The 20,417-nt window shown below is 41.2% G+C and overlaps 1 protein-coding gene across 6 annotated transcripts in view; it reads left to right on the top strand.

Annotated features, from left to right (window-relative positions):
- LOC144032772 (unconventional myosin-Ic-like) overlaps positions 1–20,417 on the top strand; it is a 121,067-nt gene that overhangs the window by 37,114 nt on the left and 63,536 nt on the right. For 5 of the 6 annotated variants that reach the window (XM_077540185.1, XM_077540182.1, XM_077540186.1 and 2 more), the window contains one exon: positions 19,424–19,579. In XM_077540185.1, the coding sequence (XP_077396311.1) occupies positions 19,424–19,579 (156 nt within the window). Of the gene's footprint in view, positions 1–10,170; positions 10,333–19,423; positions 19,580–20,417 lie in introns of those variants that run through there. The other variant, XM_077540184.1, reaches the window with a different exon arrangement.

Genomic DNA, 20,417 nt, shown 5'->3' with positions numbered 1-20,417 from the left:
GAGGAGACAGAAACATGAGCTAGCTACATGGGGCCATAAAGAACAGTGAGGATTTTTTTTTTTTTTTAAACGGTACATCATCCCCACGTGTGCTTTTGATGGTTAGGCAAGAAAATAATTCACTAAATGCAATAGATACTGTCGCTGCGGCTTAAGTCTGAATCGCGTCATATTACAACATGCTATTTTTGAAAAATCAAAACAAATTTGCGGTTTATCTGGTGTGATATATGCTGTAAATCAAGACATCCCAAACAAAACAAGGGACAAGTGATGGCCTTTATTTAAATGAGTTCAGGAAGGACAAAGATGATATACGACACTCGTGACGTCTACTTTGTACATTGGAACGTTGAGAGCAAATGTACAGGCATTATCCTCAATTACTATTTTATCAGTGTAAATTTATGTGAGAGTACATTTTGTTAGATAGATATTGCTAATCTTACTATGACTATCTATAGCCTGCATTAAAGTATGTAGTATCATTTAGTTAAACTTGTACGTATTTTTTATTCTTGCAATGCTTTCTTATACTATGAAAAGTATTTTTAAAATGGTATATAAATAGGCAACTTTTTTTTAATCTACTTTGTCATATCTTCTGCTCAGTCAGAAACTAATAATCATTGCAACATTTGTAGTACCCAGTCACTATAAGGCTCTAGAACAGGGGTGTCAAACATACGGCCTGCGGGCCAGATCAGGCCCGAAAAGGGGTGTAATCCGGCCCGTGAGATGATCTTGTAAAGTAAAAAATAAAATAAAATAAAAAAAATAAAAAAGAGTAATGACAATTAAACAGACGGCCAAAATCAAAGCATATAAATTCGTAATTTCACAAGCAATCCTTGATGAGAAATGCAATTTATACACGGAATTGACCTGGATGCCATTATTTTATACAAAACTTAAAAGTTACAGTTTGTTGAAAAAAATATAAACAGACCAACATTAATCAACCATAAATGTACTGAATACGACACACATTGAACTACTGGTAACACAAACACATATGACATGGATTAACGTTCTATAACTTCATTAACTGTGCCACACATTGCTTTCTGGGAAGGATATATATGTAGATATATCACACCTGGAACTCATACGGGCAAAATGTTGCCGTGTTACATTTGCATTTGTGTTATTTTTTTGGCAACAATATACAGTATTTACAGTTGAGTTCCACTATTTAGGCTGGCCTGCAAATAGCGAAAAACTGTATAACTGACACCAATAGTTTTTAAGTTCTGTATTACCGGTCGCAGTGTTGCCACAGTTACCTTGAAAAAGTAACTTAATTACTTTACTGATTACTTGGTTTTAAAAGTAACTAAATTGCGTTACTGATTACTTGATTTTAAAAGTAACTAAGTTAGATTAAAAGTTACTTTTTTAGTTACTTTCAGCTGCTGCCGATAACACCATCTCAACATAAAAATAATGCGGTAGAAACGGCGTTCCAAATACTTTATTGAAAGTGCATTTTTAACATGAAAATAAAGTTGTTTTTTTTATGAAAAACAAAATAGGCAGTCTCTCTTGACTCCTTGTAACGTAAATACTTTTTATAAAACAAAAAATAAAAATCTATCCAGGTTGAAAATGAAAATCCCCTTAATTCCTCTATTGTTTGTTTGTTCCGCTATTCCAGTGTGTACACTTGAGTCGACTCGTGCATGCTGAAAACTAGGGGTGGGAATCTCTGAAATGAGGCCGATTCGATATGTATCTCGATACACAGGTTGCGATTCGATTGAAAAACGATTATCTTTCTGAACAGAACGGTTCGATACGGTTCGATTAAGTTTGGGAACGATACAATTTTTGATTCAATACGATTCATTTCAATATTCAAAACTTATAGTGACATTTGTTGCTTGTAAACATTAATCTTAAAACACCACAAATTTTTACAGTATCTACAAATGTGTTAAAAAAGAACAACAACAAATATGTCTTCTATATTTTTATATTTTGAATCAATTATTTAAATATACCGCAACAAAGGGCTGGGCGATATGACTGAAAAATGTCCATCCATCCATCCATCCATCTTCTTCCGCTTATCCGGGGTCGGGTCACGGGGGCAGCAGCTTCAGGAGGGAAACCCAGACTTCCCTCTCCCCAGCCACTTCAACCAGCTCCTCCGGCGGGATCCCAAGGCGTTCCCAGGCCAGCCGAGAGACATAGTCTCTCCAGCGTGTCCTGGGTCGTCCCCGGGGCCTCCCGCCAGTGGGACATGCCCGGAACACCTCACCAGGGAGGCGTCCAGGAGGCATCCGAACCAGATGCCCGAGCCACCTCAGCTGGCTCCTCTCAACGCGGAGGAGCAGCGGCTCGACTCTGAGTCCCTCCCGGATGACCGAGCTTCTCACCCTATCTCTAAGGGAGAGCCCGGACACCCTGCGGAGGAAACTCATTTCGGCCGCTTGTATCCGGGATCATGTTCTTTCGGTCACGACCCACAGCTCGTGACCATAGGTGAGGGTTGGAACGTAGATCGACTGGTAAATCGAGAGCTTTGCCTTTTGGCTCAGCTCTTTCTTCACCACGACGGACCGATACAGAGTCCGCATCACTGCAGACGCTGCACCGATCCGCCTGTCGATCTCCCGCTCTATCCCACCCCCACTCGTGAACAAGACCCCAAGATACTTGAACTCCTCCACTTGGGGCAGGATCTCATCCCCGACCTGAAGACGACACTCCACCCTTTTCCGACTGAGGACCATGGTCTCGGATTTGGAGGTGCTGATCCTCATCCCAGCCGCCTCACACTCGGCTGCGAACCGCTCCAGTGAGAGCTGGAGGACCCGGCCTGATGAAGCCAACAGCACCACATCATCTGCAAAGAGCAGAGATGCAATGCTGAGGCCACCAAACCGGAACCCCTCCACGCCTCGGCTGCGCCTAGAAATTCTGTCCATAAAAGTTATGAACAGAATCGGTGACAAAGGGCAACCTTGGCGGAGTCCAACCCTCACCGGAAACGAATCCGACTTACTGCCGGCAATGCGGACCAAACTCTGGCAACGGTCGTACAGGGACCGAACAGCCCGTAACAAGGGGCCCGGCACCCCGTACTCCCGAAGCACCCCCCACAGAACTCCCCGAGGGACACGGTCGAACGCCTTCTCCAAATCCACAAAACACATGTGGACTGGTTGAGCGAACTCCCACGCACCCTCGAGGATCCTGCGGAGGGTGTAGAGCTGGTCCACTGTTCCACGGTCAGGACGAAAACCACACTGCTCCTCCTGAATCCGAGATTCGACCTCCCGACGGACCCTCCTCTCCAGCACCCCTGAATAGACCTTACCAGGGAGGCTGAGGAGTGTGATCCCTCTGTAGTTGGAACACACCCTCCGGTCCCCCTTCTTGAAAAGGGGGACCACCACCCCGGTCTGCCAATCCAGAGGCACTGTCCCCGATGTCCACGCGATGTTGTAGAGGCGTGTCAACCACGACAGCCCCACAACATCCAGAGTCTTTAGGAACTCCGGGCGGATCTCATCCACCCCCGGGGCCCTGCCACCGAGGAGCTTTCCAACCACCTCAGTGACTTCGACCCCAGAGATAGGAGAGCCTACCCCAGAGTCCCCAGACTCTGCTTCCTCAAAAGGAGACGTGTTGGTGGAATTGAGGAGGTCTTCGAAGTATTCCCCCCACCGCTTCACGACGTCCCGAGTCGAGGTCAGCAGCACCCCATCGCCACTGTACACAGTGTTAATGGTGCACTGCTTTCCTCTCCTGAGACGCCGGATGGTGGACCAGAATTTCCTCGAAGCCGTCCGGAAGTCGTTTTCCATGGCCTCACCGAACTCCTCCCATGCCCGAGTTTTTGCCTCAGCAACCGCCGAAGCCGCGTTCCGCTTGGCCATCCGGTACCTGTCAGCTGCCTCCGAAGTCCGACAGGCCAAAAAGGCCCGATAGGACTCCTTCTTCAGCTTGACGGCATCCCTTACCGCTGGTGTCCACCAGCGGGTTCGAAGATTGCCGCCGCGACAGGCACCGACCACCTTACGGCCACAGCTCCGATCGGCCGCCTCAACAATGGAGGCGCGGAACATGGCCCATTCGGACTCAATGTCCCCCGCCTCCCCCGAGACAAGGGAGAAGCCCTGCCGGAGGTGGGCATTGAAACTCTTTCTGACAGGGGATTCCGCCAGACGTTCCCAGCAAACCCTCACAATACGTTTGGGTCTGCCAGGTCGGACCGGCATCTTCCCCCACCATCGGAGCCAACACACCACCAGGTGGTGATCAGTTGACAGCTCCGCCCCTCTCTTCACCCGAGTGTCCAAAACATGCGGCCGCAAATCCGATGACTTCGATGATCGACTTTGTAGACTGAAAAATGTATCAGTTTAAATATTTATTAGTAGTTATTGACAGTTATAATTGTTTTTTGTTTTTTTTCTCTTCAAAATAAGGATCAGGAAAACAAAAGGTTGATAATTTAATGTTAAATATAAATATTTAACCTTTAGACAGACACCAACACAATTAAACAGAATATGTGCACATTGTGAAGTATTTCAGAAACATAAATTTAAGACATGAAATAAACCTACCGTCCAGCCAAAAGAAATATAAAACCACCTTATGGAACAATAAATCTATCAAACACATTTTAACCACTTAATATATGCAAAAATATTTCCAAAAGTTCATTTCCCTTTTTAATCAACAATTTTTGTTTTTAACAATTTTTGTTTTTCTTTTGCCATCACATTAATTTTTGGTTAATGTATGACATCTTTTTTGTTTTTTTAATCTGAGACACGATGATGACCACAGAATCACTGTTTTTTTGTTCCACTCCTACTGAAAACGTGACTTGTCTGACGTCACTCCCCCTGGCGAGAGGGCGGAGACGACCTCATCTCATAATGCTTCACGGACCAGTTGAGGATGGAAATAAATTATTTTTTTTTACCACTTTTATGGTCCATAATATACACTTTTTTGTTGCGTTGTGTGCCTGTTGGTTAATAAAACTAGTAGTAAAAGTATCATCACTTTTGTTTTGAATGTGCAAACCATTCTTTTTTTTTTTTTTTTCTTTCTTTTCTTTTTTTTTTTTTTATACCCACTCACACACGTGGCCTACATCTTGTAGGCCACATACATGGGCCTCTCCCAGGCGGAGGATCGAACCCATGCCAACCGGCACCAAAGGCAAGTGACGGTCCCACTCCTGGAGCCCACACCTGGAGCCCATGTGCAAACCATTCACGACCAGACCATGGCTGAATTCAGTGTGGTGATCAATGACTTCCGCCTCATCTTCGTAGTTAGCGGCAGTTGTTTGTGACTGTTACAACAGTGAGATATTTTGCCTTCTTCATGAAAATGTGGAGTAACGCATTGAATCTCTGGACAGTAACTTTAATCAGACTACTTTGTAGAATAAAGTAACGCGTTAGACTACTAGTTACTTTGGAAAGCTAATTTTTTTGAGTAACGCCGGCAACACTGACCGATCGGGCCCACTTGGTAATATATTTTCCTGCATGTCGCCCCTGAGCTAATATGAGTTTGACACCCCTGCTCTAGAAAGTGGAGAAGGAAGAGTTAACACACTGACAGCTGAGCAAGATATTGCTGGTCAAGCTCCTCCTCCTCCCAACTCAGCTCAAATATATACACTCAACCTTAGTGTGTAGAACACATGCACGCGCAAACACACACTTTGCTTTCTGTTAACGTGCTGAAAATTGATGTTGGCCAGAGCCAGTAGTAAATGTGAATGTTTTGGGTTAACAAGATGTGTTGTACAGCTGGGAATCACCTATCTCGATTTGTATCTTTGCCTGTTCCCTGCTGTCTGTGCTGAGAGCAAGCGTGAGTCTGGAATACATTACTCAAATTCCTGCCGAGGAGGCTCTGATAATACTGGGAGTGGGGACAGATAGAAAGAGAGCTCGAGAGGTGTGCAGAGTTCAATATCTCACTCAGAGATAGTCAAGCCGGGTTTAAAGTATGTTTTCTTTGCTCCTTCTGGGCACAGAAAAGTGTCAAATTCAGGCATGTCAATAATATCTGCATCAGCAAAACCTTTCAGGTCCTCTTTCAGTTTGATTTAGTCAGTAAGCCACAAGAGGGCAGTGTGGAAAGCAAAGTGCTCATTATCACTGCATTTGTCTTACCATATTAGAAACCTAAACTAAAGACAGGTGAGATTTTAGCATGAGACAGCGTTAACCAGTACTGTACTGGTTGAATTATATTTACAGGCCTATTCGCTTAGATCCCCAGGAAGGAGAGTAATCGTAATGAGGCCTATAAAATGTCTTTCCTGTTGCCACTTGACAAACCTTTTGAAGCTGCAGCTTTCAGCAGTTTCCAACAATGAATTGTCTTCGTAACGCATCTTTAACTCATTGAATGCCAGCCATTTGCAGCGTTGCCATCCCCTCAGTGCCAGCCATTTGATAAGATTTTAACTAGTGTTGTTCCGATACCGTTTTGTTGGCCCCCGATACAGATTCCGATACCCAAATTTGCAGTATCAGCCGATACCGATACCATACTGATACCTAAGGTTTTTTTTTTTTCCCTCAACATGAAAAAGCTGTCCTGCCATTGGTTCAGAGCATTCAAGGGCCAATAGGATATGATTAAGGGTGTCACGATTTCGATTTTTTATCGAAATCGATCGAAATTACGTCACGATTTCGAGCATCGAAATAGAAGAGAGGACACACGATTCGATGCCCCCCCCCACCCCGCGCCCGCCGCCACCGCCGCCACCGCCACCTCCCAGGAAAGCAAATGAGACGCAGCCATTCAGCTACTAGCTAACGGCACTTGTTAGCTGACTTCTCCTGCAGTCATGATGGCAAGCGCGGACAGACACAGCAATGGTGCTTCAAGCCGCTCCCGCTTCTCTCGTCACCAGTTTGGAAACATTTTGCGTTCCCGGTGAGTTATGTCGACAACGTTCACGTTGTCGATAAAAAGACCACAGTTGCAAGATATGCTATGTGCGCGTACTGTACTCGGCCACGGTGTTACGCCCGGCTCGTCAAGGGGAAGGGAAGTAACACAATAACAGAAAATATAGAGTAGATAAACACGGGTCGACTTTAACATCTGAGGAGTTTTAATTGAAATTTCAGGCAGGGGTTTGACAAGGGAGTGAAAGTGGAAGGTGAACAAATAATAACCGCATTTGACAGAACTGACAGAACGGAGGAGAAACAACAATAACCAATAGGGGTATAATACACGGATACACAATAGCGTCGCGCTGGCACAGTCGTCCAATCGGAGTGTCGCGCTGGCACAGTCGTCCAATCGGAGTGTCGCGCTGGCACAGTCCTCCAATCAGAGTGTCGCGCTGGCGCATTCAAACTGAAGTACCATTATACGGGCACCAGCCGACACAAACACACACATACATACTAGGGGAGCGGAGCCGGCGGCGGGCCCGAGCCGCCAGCCGTAACAACGGGAAACACGACAAACATGACGGGACATTTACGCAGGCATCACAAAGATTTAGATTTATCAAATTCAACTAGAAGTGGGAAAACAACGGTCCAACCAACTATTTCATCCTCATTTACAGTGAAACTTCCACACACTTCAGCTCGCGCGAAACGCCAGATCCATAGGTCTATTTATAGCAGCAGACCTGCAGCCTTGGAAAACGCTGGATTCAAACATTTAATTAGTGTACTTGAACCACGCTACAGTATGCCCAGCAACTGTAAATGTTGGGATATAGTTTGTTCAGGCTGTATTTGTTCCATGACTTTGGATACAATATATTTTTTGTTGTTGTTGCACATTGCACATTATTTTAAGAGGAACGCACAGCACACTGTTGTAACCAAAAACAGTCAATAGATGGCAGGCACCCACTGTGACTTTTTGTTTTTGTTTTTTTATTTTTTATTTTACACTTCAGTAAGAACAAGACGGTTAACTTTATATTGTAAATAAATTCTTTGAATTTGATCATTCCTGCCTAATGTCAATTATCATATATTACATAAATTTACACAAAAATAATATGGAAATTGCATCACCTATATGTAGCCGATCTTTTGAAATAAGATTTACTGTACAATGAATAGAACCAATGATCATAGACTAGCCTTAGCCTACAGAAGCATATGCCTCTGTGTTATAAAGTGGGGGAGCGGAAAAAAAAAAAAAAAAAAAAAAAATCGAAAAAAAAATCGAATCGTGACCCCAAAATCGAAATTTAAATCGAATCGTGGAGTTGGCGAATCGTGACACCCCTAGATATGATAGATCGACATGTAGTGAACATGTCACAACACATATCAGTGAATGTCGTGCATGAGCAAGACATCACAAATACAAGGCATCTTGTGATGCTGCATCCAAAATCCTATATTGGTGTTGGAATTAATGGTATCGGGATGTAACTTGTGAGTACTCACCGATACCGATACCACTGTTTTAAGGCAGTATCGGCACCTCTGCCGATACCAGTATCAGTATCGCAACAACACTAATTTTAACCCATTTCTGACGGCCTACAGAATATTGTGTTCAATAGGTATATAAACATGGGACCCACCAAAAGAAAGCTTAAACCCTCATCTTTCATCAGAAAAAAATATACCATTTCTCTCTAGCATTTGTCATTCCTGAGTAATCAGCAGTAGAAGAGAGGCAAGTTTCACCGAAAAATTGACAAAAATAACGGAGAAATCGAGGGTTTTGTGAAAAGATGCATTTCAAGTAAAAATTCAACTTTGAACTGACGGAACTGACCCGACCAGTACTTGTCGTGCACTTGCTGGGGACTTGCATGAGGTTCTCCTACGTCCAGTGCATTAAAAAAACGCAAAACCGGAGTTTATTCGTGGATGGGGGCGAGCCGCATATATTAAATACCCGAGTTAACTCGTGGAGGGGAATGAATGAGTTCATATCAGACCGCCTCTAAATGATCACATTTTCACCCTAAAAGTCGAGACAGTGAATGTATTTTGCAACTAGTCATGCGTTAAGCAGCTTGTAATTTAGCGATTTTAGATTTTTTGTTTTTGTTTGTTTGCTGGGAAACTCAATTTCTACTGTTAACACTGAAGACATGGCAGTGACCATGAGAGGAGCTAATTTTACAACTTGACACACTTCTTTTACGTGTCAAAAATTGACAAATTAATTAAAACTAGGTCGATTTACATTGTGCACCCCTAAATGTTCTGCTTGTGCGCCTATTAAAAACAAACAAACAAATAAATCAATAAATAAATAAATAAATAAGTTAGTCTGGAGCCCTCATGAGTCATGACATACTGCATGTAATGCATTTGCTGTTTTTTTTTCAAATGCATTATTGTTCATTTTCAACTGGTTCCCGGATGTCTTAATAACATGCAATTCTACCCCAAGAATCAATCATTTTTGTTGTCTCGTGCAATGAATGTGACTGTTATATTGCCCCACATACTGCTGGTCCAATGGAAAGTACTGATTATGTTACCAGACAGTTAGGGGCGGAGCTAGTAGACTGCACGTTTAGCAGAGCCCTGAGTCTAAAAAAAAAGTGTGACATGCAAACTGAGAAATGAACACGAGCCCCTATGAAGATGGAATAAATAACATTTTCCTTCATGGAGTCAGTACTTCATCGCCAAGCTGCTCAGTGTGTGTGTGTGTGTGTGTGTGTGTGTGTGTGTGTGTGTGTGTGTGTGTGTGTGTGTGAGTTGCCCAAGCTACTATAGTGAACCCCTGTCTTCCTGTTCTCCATGTTCTCAGTAACATGCTCATTGGCTGTAAAATGTCAGTTGTTATTAGTGTTAACAAGCAGATGCATTACACGCTGGGGCCTTTGATGTGCCTGTTTGTGTGTGTCTAGACAAATTCCACTCCATTTAATGATCTATTAATCTTGGACGTGCTCACGTCTTCATACAAGATGATAGCAAAAGAAGAGAGTAATAGTTGACAGACGGATGGAAAGTTTTCAATTTTGCCATATGATGGCCAAGTTGAGGGTGACTGGGGCGGGGGGCGATTAAGTAAACTGCGGGAAGGGAGTGGAGTGGCGTTCTATGTCACCCAACACAGCGACTATTTCCTCTGGAGGGAGGGAGGGAAAGGAAAATGGGTGAATAAGCGAGCAGCGAGACGAAGCGCGAGCGGTGTGCATCAGAAGCAGCAATAGGAGAAGCAATGGCAACCGGTTCTCAGGACGAAGGAGAGCACTTTTAAAAATAAACAGCGCTGAATAGTGGCCGTGACGCTTTGCTGTACTCAACTGGACTGCCAGATTTGTCGAACCGAGAACGTCGTCCAAATCACTCGGCTGGAACAATGAAGTACAGAACTTTGGTAAGGTTTTTTTGAGCAAAAGATGAGTGTCGGATTTTTTAAAGGGGCAGTTTGTGGATTTTTGTGACATGTTCATGTATGGAATATGATTTTAAAAATACTGAAGGTAAGTCATGTATAGTATCTGTATTTATAAATTGGTCAGACTTAGAGGATGGAGTTCATTGTGTGGAAGAGGAAGCTGATGGCTTTATTAGTGAGGATCACTTTCAGTTGTGTTGAACAGTAATTTCGAAACGCCCTTGGCAGCGTGCTCTTGAACTTGTATGTCAGGTGAGATAGAGGTTAAAAAGACAACAATTGTTGCTCACGTATCCATCGCTTCCTCTTAAGTAGTCTTAAGTCAATCTCATTCTTACTCTCATTTGTCATTTTGATGTTGTTTTTGCACGTTTTTGTCATGTTGATGTTGTGCTTGCATTTGTTGTGTTGATGAGGTGTGTTTTCATCACAGTGCGTTTGTGTCGCACCGCCCACCGGGTGAGGCAATCGCATGGTTGCGTTGTGTGGCCAGGCAACATTCTTTTGCAGCCACTGACAGTGGAAGCAAGTATGTTAATGAAAGAAGTGTGTTGATGTGTCAGTGCAGCAAGTTTTGTCTCCTGTTTATTTATGTTGACATTCACTGTCAGCTGCACATGCTGCTGCAAGGGTCCGTTTTCCAAGACTTCTCGGCTTCCCAAGCTTTATGTATGTTGAAGATGGATTCCCGTTCATTTTGTGCAATGCACTGATTCTTGACACAGTTGTCGTTACTTCCTTTTGGCTCGCTGACTTAAGATCAATACAGTAGTTAGTTTATGTCTGCTAGTTTTTCCTGCAAGCCGCTCTTCCGCGACTCCCGCCCAATTCAGTTTCCCCTCTGCTTGGAAAACGACAAGCTGGCTTCAGAATGGTTTGTCAAATAGATGGAATACGAATGTAATTATACGAAAAACTTCGAGCTGAATATCCATGGAGTACCGTTGGGGAAGGGTAAGTTCATCGTTTCTCAATTCTTAAATGCCTCTTAATGATTTACTGAAAATTTTAATAGGCTTTGAAAATGTGGCAAGTCCCTATATGTGTGCATGTTTTTAATTCATAGTAGTAGCCAGGGAAACATCACTCCACAGTTCTATGCCTCATCATGACTTCAGTTTTTTTTTTAAACACCAATTTATCATGTTTATATGTTTCTGATCATTAAGCCAATTTTATTATCTCACAAAGACAACAAAAATAAATACAAATTGAAGTTGGTAAATTATCTATTTAGGGTAAAGAAAAAAAAAAGGCCAAACCCATCTGTCTTCATTAACTATGATTGACCACAGATTTTGGAGAACTGACCGAGTAAAATTACATATGCCACACCCAGGCCTGATTACCACCAGATTTGTTGAATCAAGAAATCACTTGCATAATACCTGTCAGACAACTACAAATAGGCTACAAAATATTTTTGAAGCTCTCAAGAACAGTGACAAATATGCAAAAACAAAAAAAACAAACAAACAGAAAAACAAAACAAAACATCACAACGGGCACAAATACTTTTTCACAACACTAACTACTGGAGGTTTTTATGCTAATAGTATATTGACTGTCAGACCTGGAGCTGACATAATGCAGCCAAATAATGACTTAATTGATGCAGGCTATGTGGTAAAGTCATCTTTTCACTGTAGGATGGAGAATATTCTGTACATGGTATGTTGTCACCAGTTGGCCCACACATTGATCCTCAGGCTAGTAGTGTTCTCTTGAGCAACCCGCGTCTAGCACCTGTTTCCACAGTCAACTCACCACAACACAACTTTCATTTGGAGCTCTTTAAAAAGAATAACTGCAGGTGAAAAAAATTGCTATGCTTGGATAAAAATCAAACATAAATCACAAAAAAATTATTAGAATCTTTATTATTTAGAATATTTAACTACTACTACTAGTATAACACAAACACCTACTACAACTACTACTACAACTACTACTACGGCGGATAACACGGGTAATAAACTAAGCTCGATTTAGCTCATTTCCAACAATTCAATTTTTAAGACAAATCAATTGGAATTATTGCCCAACCCTACACACAGTTGTATAAATAGAATATTTAAAATAATGCAGAGTACTAAATTAAGACTGTAGGCCTATACATCTTTGCATCTTGTAACCTGTCTCCAGCTACTTTGTTTGCTACACAGGATTCGGAAAGTATGACAACATGTAGGAACCAGGAAGGCACGCACTTGGTGTGTTCCTGAGATTTTGTGTTTGTGTGTCTTGTGCAAATGGGTGGAGGTATTTTGTGCAGCATTTTGGTCAGGAAAGCCAAACACTGAAAGGGGCATTGGAAACTATGAAGTAATGGCGAGAGGGGTGATAGTGAAGTAAGAGTGTTTTTGAATGACAGAAAATGTAAAGAGAAATAAAATGGAGGGAAGGCGTGAAAAAGTTACTTGTTTTTGTAGTAAGTTATGTGACGTTCTTGCGCCTTTCTTGGCAAGGTGTGGCTCAAATGACCTATTATGAGATGGTTATGATGGATTTGTTTTTTTCTTTTTTTTTTTGGATAGTTAAGAGACCAATTTTAGCCCATAAATCAGCTGTTCTGTGCAAGGAAGAAGTGGATATGTTCTGACATTTCTGCTTTTATGCACACCTCCTGCATTCACTTTGTTTTGAAGACAAGCATACCCTATGTACTGTAATGTATTGGACAAAACGTATATACAGTATTTGTGTGATTGCTATGCAGGTGAAGATTGGTTGGCGAAATGTCATGCGATGCTTTGATAACAGTGTCAGGTTTGTGTAAACGAGCGAGGGAGACGTGTCAGCAAACAAAATATCGATAGAGCACTCGCTCATTTTAGTTCAAGTGAAAAGAAGAACAAATAAATGGTAAATAGCTGATTGTGCATGTTCCACAGTTACAGTGAGCGTAGCTGTAGAGCGTAGACCAAGGTTGGACAAAGTGATGATCACATGGGACACAGATGTTTTATCCATATTCACTGAAGGGCTAGACTATAAATATGTACTCTTTATTTCTGCTACCGATGATGCTGGCGCTACAAGATGATCCTTTATTGATTCTCAAAAGGGAATTTCCAATAAGAATGTGACTTTTGTTATGACGTTAGTTTCGCAAAAAATACCTACATTTATGCTAATTGTTCTGATCTCTAAAAAAAAAAAATGTAGAAATTATTTATTTTTACATATTTATTTTTAGATAAAATATTCTTGAACTAAATTCATAATTTAGATAAAAACAAAAGTGAATAATTAAATGTTCATCATCCAAGTTTTTAAGTTGAGCACACGGGCTAACCATTAGCCCGTGTGCTTAGTTCCTGACACATTACGGACACATTAGAAAATCTTATGCTTCCAAGAACAAGAAGACAGAAGTCCAAAATGAATTATTCTACTCTTGACAACAGTGACGGTGTCGGTACCATATGTGTTCGGCCTGCCAGATCCATTCGGGGGCCTTCGCGTCTTGTCGGCGCTTGCTGATGACGTCAGTACAGCAAGCGAGCAGTGTCAAATGTGTTCACGTTGGTTTGGTTTCCGAATTTTGCGGTTCACGTATCACAATACATCACAAAAACAGTCGTAATGATTATAGGAACACATTAGCACGTCAACTGACAATATTTCGTCCCATCGCAGTTTTACTTTTTTGCATTTATGTGCTATTTTACCTCCATTTTTTATATTTATTTTATCTAATGTATTTTTTCAATCTATTTCATTATTTAGTCAATCTTAAAGTATCCTGCTTTTATACTTACGTTTATTTACGTTTTGCAATCTCAGCCCATACATTTTGTTATTTAAATGACATCTTTAATATTTTCTTGCCAATGTCACCTCAGAGGTGACACTGCACTATGAGTTGCGGAGGGTCGTGCGTATTGCAGAAAATAATTACCATGATGATGATAATAAAATGATGGAATTATTGCCTGAGATGTGATATTTCCTCACCAATATGTTCTGTACTCAGCCTCAGGTTATTAGGTAACTACGAATTTATTTGTAACCTTCATGTGTGTGCATGTGTGTCTCATGGACTATTGATATAAATATTAATCAAAGGTAATGGCCTACTACCGTAAAGTCGAAACTCATAAGTTAACTTCATCAACTACAGTAGCACATTTTACTTTTTCTTTAAAGATGTCAAATGCATTAACAAATCAATGAATGACACATGAATGAATGAATGAATGAATGAATCAATGAATGAATGCACAACTTTTCTTTATATGTTCAGTATTTTTTTCCTTCCACAAAACAACAACAACAAACAAGTCTGAAAGGGTTTCACGGCAAACCTTTAATCCTAGACAAGGGAAGACGAGAGATCAATACATTAGAATAGCCACGGTGAGATGTAATTGATTGATGATGATTGATGAATGATTTTGACGCGTTACGAATCCTTGCCTTTTGGGTCGCCGAACAGTTTGATCCAGTAGTGCGGCTGTGATAAGTCCCATTAGATAAATAATAATAAATTACTTCGTAAAAAGCGTCAATGTTTTCCCTCCAACGACTGGAAAGTTGCCTCACCAATCACAATCGTCGACATCTCAGCCAATCCTGTAGCGTAAAACGTCTCAGCCAATCCTGTAGCGTAACGTCATCTGTAGGCGAAGGACCCCGAATGGATCTGGCAGGCCGAACACATATGGTACCGACAACGGAACTATAATATTTATGGCACACTAACAGCCTCTTTATACCTGGCGAGTTGCAACTACTGTCCTCTAAAATCAATTATTGACAAGCTGATTAATTGTTGGCCAAATGCCCAACAATCCATCCATTTTCTACTGTTGGTCCTGTTCAGGGTCACGTGGAAGCTGGAGCCTCTTCCAGCTGACTGGGCAAAAGATTGATATCCCAGGACTTTTGTTCACACTGTATGCCATATTATTATGACTCACAAACACACACACAGCTGCAGAAACTTTGTGCTCCAAAGAGATGTGTTGTGTCAAAAAACAATAGGACACACACACAAGGGATCCCAAGGAGAGATAAACAAGCAGTTATTACACGTGTGACTGTAACATTACTTACATTCATGCAACACAGTTTCTCTGATGATTGGAAGTTACAGTACTGACATTATGACGGTATTTTGTCACAGCTTTAAAATAGTATTTACTACACATTAATATGAGCTTGCTTTGATGGCTAGCCAAACCAACTAAGTCTAAATAGAAATGTCTGTGCAACAGAACGTTTTGAGACGTGCAAGTGTGCTTTGTTAAAGCTCATAAAAATAGGCCAGGCCAGGCCAGGATAGCTGGTCATTTTATGCTGTAGCGCTAATGTTAAGTTTGACCACACTTGTGTCCTGTGGCTCCCACCGTGCTATGAAGCACCATGGGGCACTAACATTCTCTTTTGAAACGCAGTGATAGAATAATTGTTGAATTAAGAAGAATTAACAAGTGTGATTTGCAGAAGATTATTTGATTGATTTAACTATATTGTTTTTATCGTACATTTGCTAAGTTTTCATAATCATTCATACTAAATACAGTGTTTGCAGCTTGGGCAAAGAGTTTTGCCAGGCTGGCTCTCAAAGATCTTTCGCCTGGAGACCAAAATAACACATCCGCTGCCAAGCGAAAGTGCCTTTGCATGGAACGTGATGTTTATAGAGTTTGTGCAAAGTCATGCTCGAACGTCAAAGAAGAACCTGGATGGAGAAGATAAGCGGTATCGAGCTCGGTTCCCCTCCTCTTAGTATTTTGAGTGTCAGGCAATCTGAATAAAAAGAGTGTTCAGAGGGACTGTTTTAGAAGCATAGGTTTGAATTGTATGGCACAGTTCTCCTCTGCTCTCCTCGCTAGCGTGTTAGAAGGTATTAAGGTGTCTTTCCTTTTTGTGTCTGTGTGAAATTATTATAAAAGTGTCAGTATTGATGAACCTGACACGCAGGATCAAACGTACTCATGCAGACTTGTGTGACATCGGGTCAAGATGTTTTATATATCTGCAATCTTCTGAACAAGATTGTTATAGTTAATGAAAACTAACAAAGTAGCAAAATGTGCTTTTAAAAACGAAAGCTAACTAAAAACCAAATAAACTACTAGTTTATAAAATGACCTATAACAGGGATCTATACTAACTTTTACACTGGTAGCATTGGTGCTACCAAATATTTCAGTTGGTCGAACCACACGTTTTGGTCGCACCCTTTTTGAGGAAGATACAGCATGACCGTATTTGCTGAAGTCAAGTTGTCCTAATTTGCATAGTGTAGTTTCAGATGATGTAAAGATTGACAGCTGCAAAATATTTTACTGAAAGAAGATTGCCTGCAATAAAACATGTCAATTATTTTATATTAGCCTACTTTAAAAGAAAGTAAAAAACTAGAATGGAGGATGGAAGCCTATAGCCTAGTAGATGATTAGGTAAAACAGACGTAAACAGACGTGGTTATATGTACCATTGATTGTAATAAAGTGTAAAAAAAAAAAAAAAAAAAACAAAAAACAAAAAAAAAAAAAAAACAAAAAAAAACAAGTGATTTCACACCCATCATTCTTCTTAATGTAGCTTTTATACATGAATAGAAAACGCACATTGTTTAGATATTAGCAATTATTAATGGTTAATGTCCGACAGTATTTGAATGCAGCCCACGGCTCGCGGAACTCGTCAGTTGTTTATGCTCCAGTGGCTAACTGTTAACGGCAGAGACTTGTGTGTATCATACAATGACATACTGATTAAATTTCTTTTAACGTTTTTAATTGTCAATTAAATATAATTTCGAGTTGGCGTTGTGTTGATGTTGGAAGTCGACAGTCACTTGAGCCGGAAGATGTCACGCGCAGCGCGTCAATTTCAAAATACAAGTAACAATGCAATTGAATCGACATCCATGTATGAGTAAAGTTGGCCTCCGCAGCGCGTTCCGTGGACGTACAACCCAAACTGTGGTGCTTGATGCATACCAATCACAGCTCAAAGATAACCCCGGGTTTTCACCGGATGCGGTTGCGGTGCGGTTGCGGTGCGGTGCGTCTTGACTGCGTGCTCCGGACGGGTCAATTTTTTTGTCAATCCACACTGGCTGCGCACAGCTGCGGTCCGGCAGCTCCGTCGCCGCCCACTTCTCAACGTGTCTTGTGGGACCGCGCGCGCGCGATCATGTGGCATTTCACAACGACAAACATACAGAAAGTCTGTGCTCAACAGAGAAGCAGAAAGAGAGGTGGACTTCTTTTGATTTAACCTTTTCTTCTTCTTCTGCTATGAGATTCCATGCAGCATCCTTTTTTTGGTTGTCCTTATAAAAAGGATGTGCCGTGTCATATATTATTTTGTGGTTTTCCACCTCCAATATAAACCTCTCCTCGTCCATGTTCGCTGGTGTCTAAACCGTGAATGAGCACATGGCCCAGCGACGCCCATGTCACGTTTTGCTGAAAAGCTTGCGAAATAGGAGCTGGCGAGTGTTTTATTCTGAAAGGTAACCGGAAATTTATTTTGAAACTGCGTTGGTCTTCCTGCCCCGCTCGATGTGTTTTGTGCTAGCTTGCCATTTGCCGGAGGCCTACCGCTGCGGCGTCCGGCAAAAATAGAAAATATGTCTATCCTTGCGGAAGGCCTGCGGCACGCCGCAGCTGAGACGCAGTCGACACGCAACGCACCCGCAAGCGGTGTAAACTGCACCATTCGAATGAATGGAATCTAATTGCTTGCGTCGCCGGACCGCACCGCAACCGCACCGCAACCGCATCCGGTGAAAACCCGGGGTAAGCCGGCCCGTTGCACCACTCATTAAAACATACTCGCGCCGTGCGACTGGATTAATATTTCACCAGCACAGGCTGTACAGTTGGTCGCATTTGCGGGTGAATCAGTGTCGAGCCCTGGATAATTATGGCAAAAATGTCCTTTGTTTCACCCTTGTCAATTGGTGAGCTTTCGGGGATCATTTTAATTTGTTATTATAGTATTAGTATGTATTTCACTATTGCAATACATTAGTACAAATGAAGGACGGTCGAACAGTTGTTTGAGAATTGCAGTTTGCTTTATTCTACAATACTTAGTGTTTTTTTTTATCATGCACTTGGTAAATATCAAAACAAACACTCTAAAAACTAATTAAAAAAAATGTCAAATTGAAATAAAAACCAACTATACTTGACAAAAATATAAACGCAACACTTTTGTTTTTGCTCCATAATGACAAATTCTAAACTGTTATATCTCTGCTTCTAGTTTTGTAAAATTTCAGAAGAGGAAAGTGCTAGCCAAACTTTAGTGTTCATCGTTATCTTATCCTCAATTTAATTCTCCACTTCACTCTTCTTTTCAAACACGCTGCAGTTGTAATTAATAAGATCTCTCCTCCCTCAAGCTTTCTCTTCCTCTTTATCTAGTCTCCGGGCTCTCCCCTATGGGACAACAACAATGAATGTACCACTTAGCACAACAACACCTGCTGTACGTCGTATGTGTGAATGTGTCCTGTTCACTTTGGTCCTGTCGGCTGCATGCTAAACATGGATGTGGACAGCTTTTGTAAAATTATGAGTAAAACACAAGCTTCCATTTTAAAATATGGCCTTTTGGATAGACGTGTTGATGACCTTAAACATGTGTTTCATTCTAATTCTTGCATCTTGATTGATTTTATGGTCTATTTTTATTTTCTATAAATGGTTTATTGCAGATGGTTTGGCAACAACTCTATTACTTTAAAGGCTGCTCACCAGAACACCAGAGGAAGTACAAAGTGAAAAACTGAATTTGATTGAATATGACCTCAAGCCATGGTGCTTCCCTTAAATTTGAATCTTTACATATTTAAATTAAATTTAAAAAATAATACAACTAAAACAATGACAAACTTCTTGATATTTGTATATATTTTAATGTCATGTCACGTTATTATCTTCAAAGTGCTTCCTCTGCACTGTATCAATGGTAAAAAAACAAAACCAAAAAAAACAAAATGGAATCGACATACATACTGCACTATAAGTGATGATGTGCGACACAGATTTGGATTCAGTCGGTCACTCTGCCTTAATCCCTCTCTGTCCTCCTCCAGGTGGTGGGTACTGACGGGGTGCGGGCTATGATGGAGTCGGCCCTGACAGCAAGAGACAGAGTGGGGGTGCAGGACTTTGTCCTGCTGGAGAACTACACGAGCGAGGCTGCTTTCATAGAGAACCTTCGAAAACGCTTCAAAGAGAACCTCATCTATGTAAGTGGACACCACTGAAATGGGGATGGGAGAGCCTAAGTTTCATGACAAGTTAAAACCACAAACTGAGTGAAAGATTACCAAATCTGTTTGGTGTCAGTAACCTCGCTGCGTAATTATATCGCGTGAAAGACAATGTTCAAAACAAGGTTTGAACGGTAAAAGGCGCCCCGAATCCTCCAAACTAATTAATTGATCGCTATATGTAACCTTCAAATGTTAAATGTCTGGACTCCCTTAGTCTGAAGGAGCAAACGGGGTAACAATTTTTTCTAGGTTGTCGTCTAAATGTACCTCCAGTTCAATAGAAAATATACTGAGGTAGACTGTGACACATGACCTGGATGTTACAGCATATTTACTGTAATCATATTTTGTTGCTGAGGACAAAATAGAACCATGTCTGGTTTTTTTGTTGGCTGTTTTTTGTTCTATTTTTTTTTCTTACTTTTGATTGAAGTCATTAGTGTATTCATCTAAAATTACTTTGTAAATAAGCTATTACCAACCTCCTCCACAATGTCCCTACCATGCTAACCGTCATTGCACCGTTAAAATCAATTATGGTTGTTAAGCTAAAATATTTAAATGCTACTTTTAGATCTGAAGTTCTCTTGTCCTGATGTTTATATTAGGGCCCGACCATATGCATTTTTGGAGGCCGACGCCGATAGTGATTACTTGGGAAAGAAAAAATTACAGATTACCGATTAATCTGACAATTATTTAAAAATATATATAGGGTTCCCACGGGGTCTAAAAAAAAAAGTCTTAAAAAGTCTAAAATTCAGAAAGTTAAATTTTAGGCCTAAAATGTCTTAAAAAACAGACATATTTT

Source organism: Festucalex cinctus, chromosome 13, assembly GCF_051991245.1.
Source record: "Festucalex cinctus isolate MCC-2025b chromosome 13, RoL_Fcin_1.0, whole genome shotgun sequence".
In the NCBI taxonomy this organism is placed as follows: Eukaryota; Metazoa; Chordata; class Actinopteri; order Syngnathiformes; family Syngnathidae; genus Festucalex; species Festucalex cinctus.
Note: the sequence above shows the minus strand (reverse complement) of the source record. Positions and strands in the feature narration are given on the sequence as shown.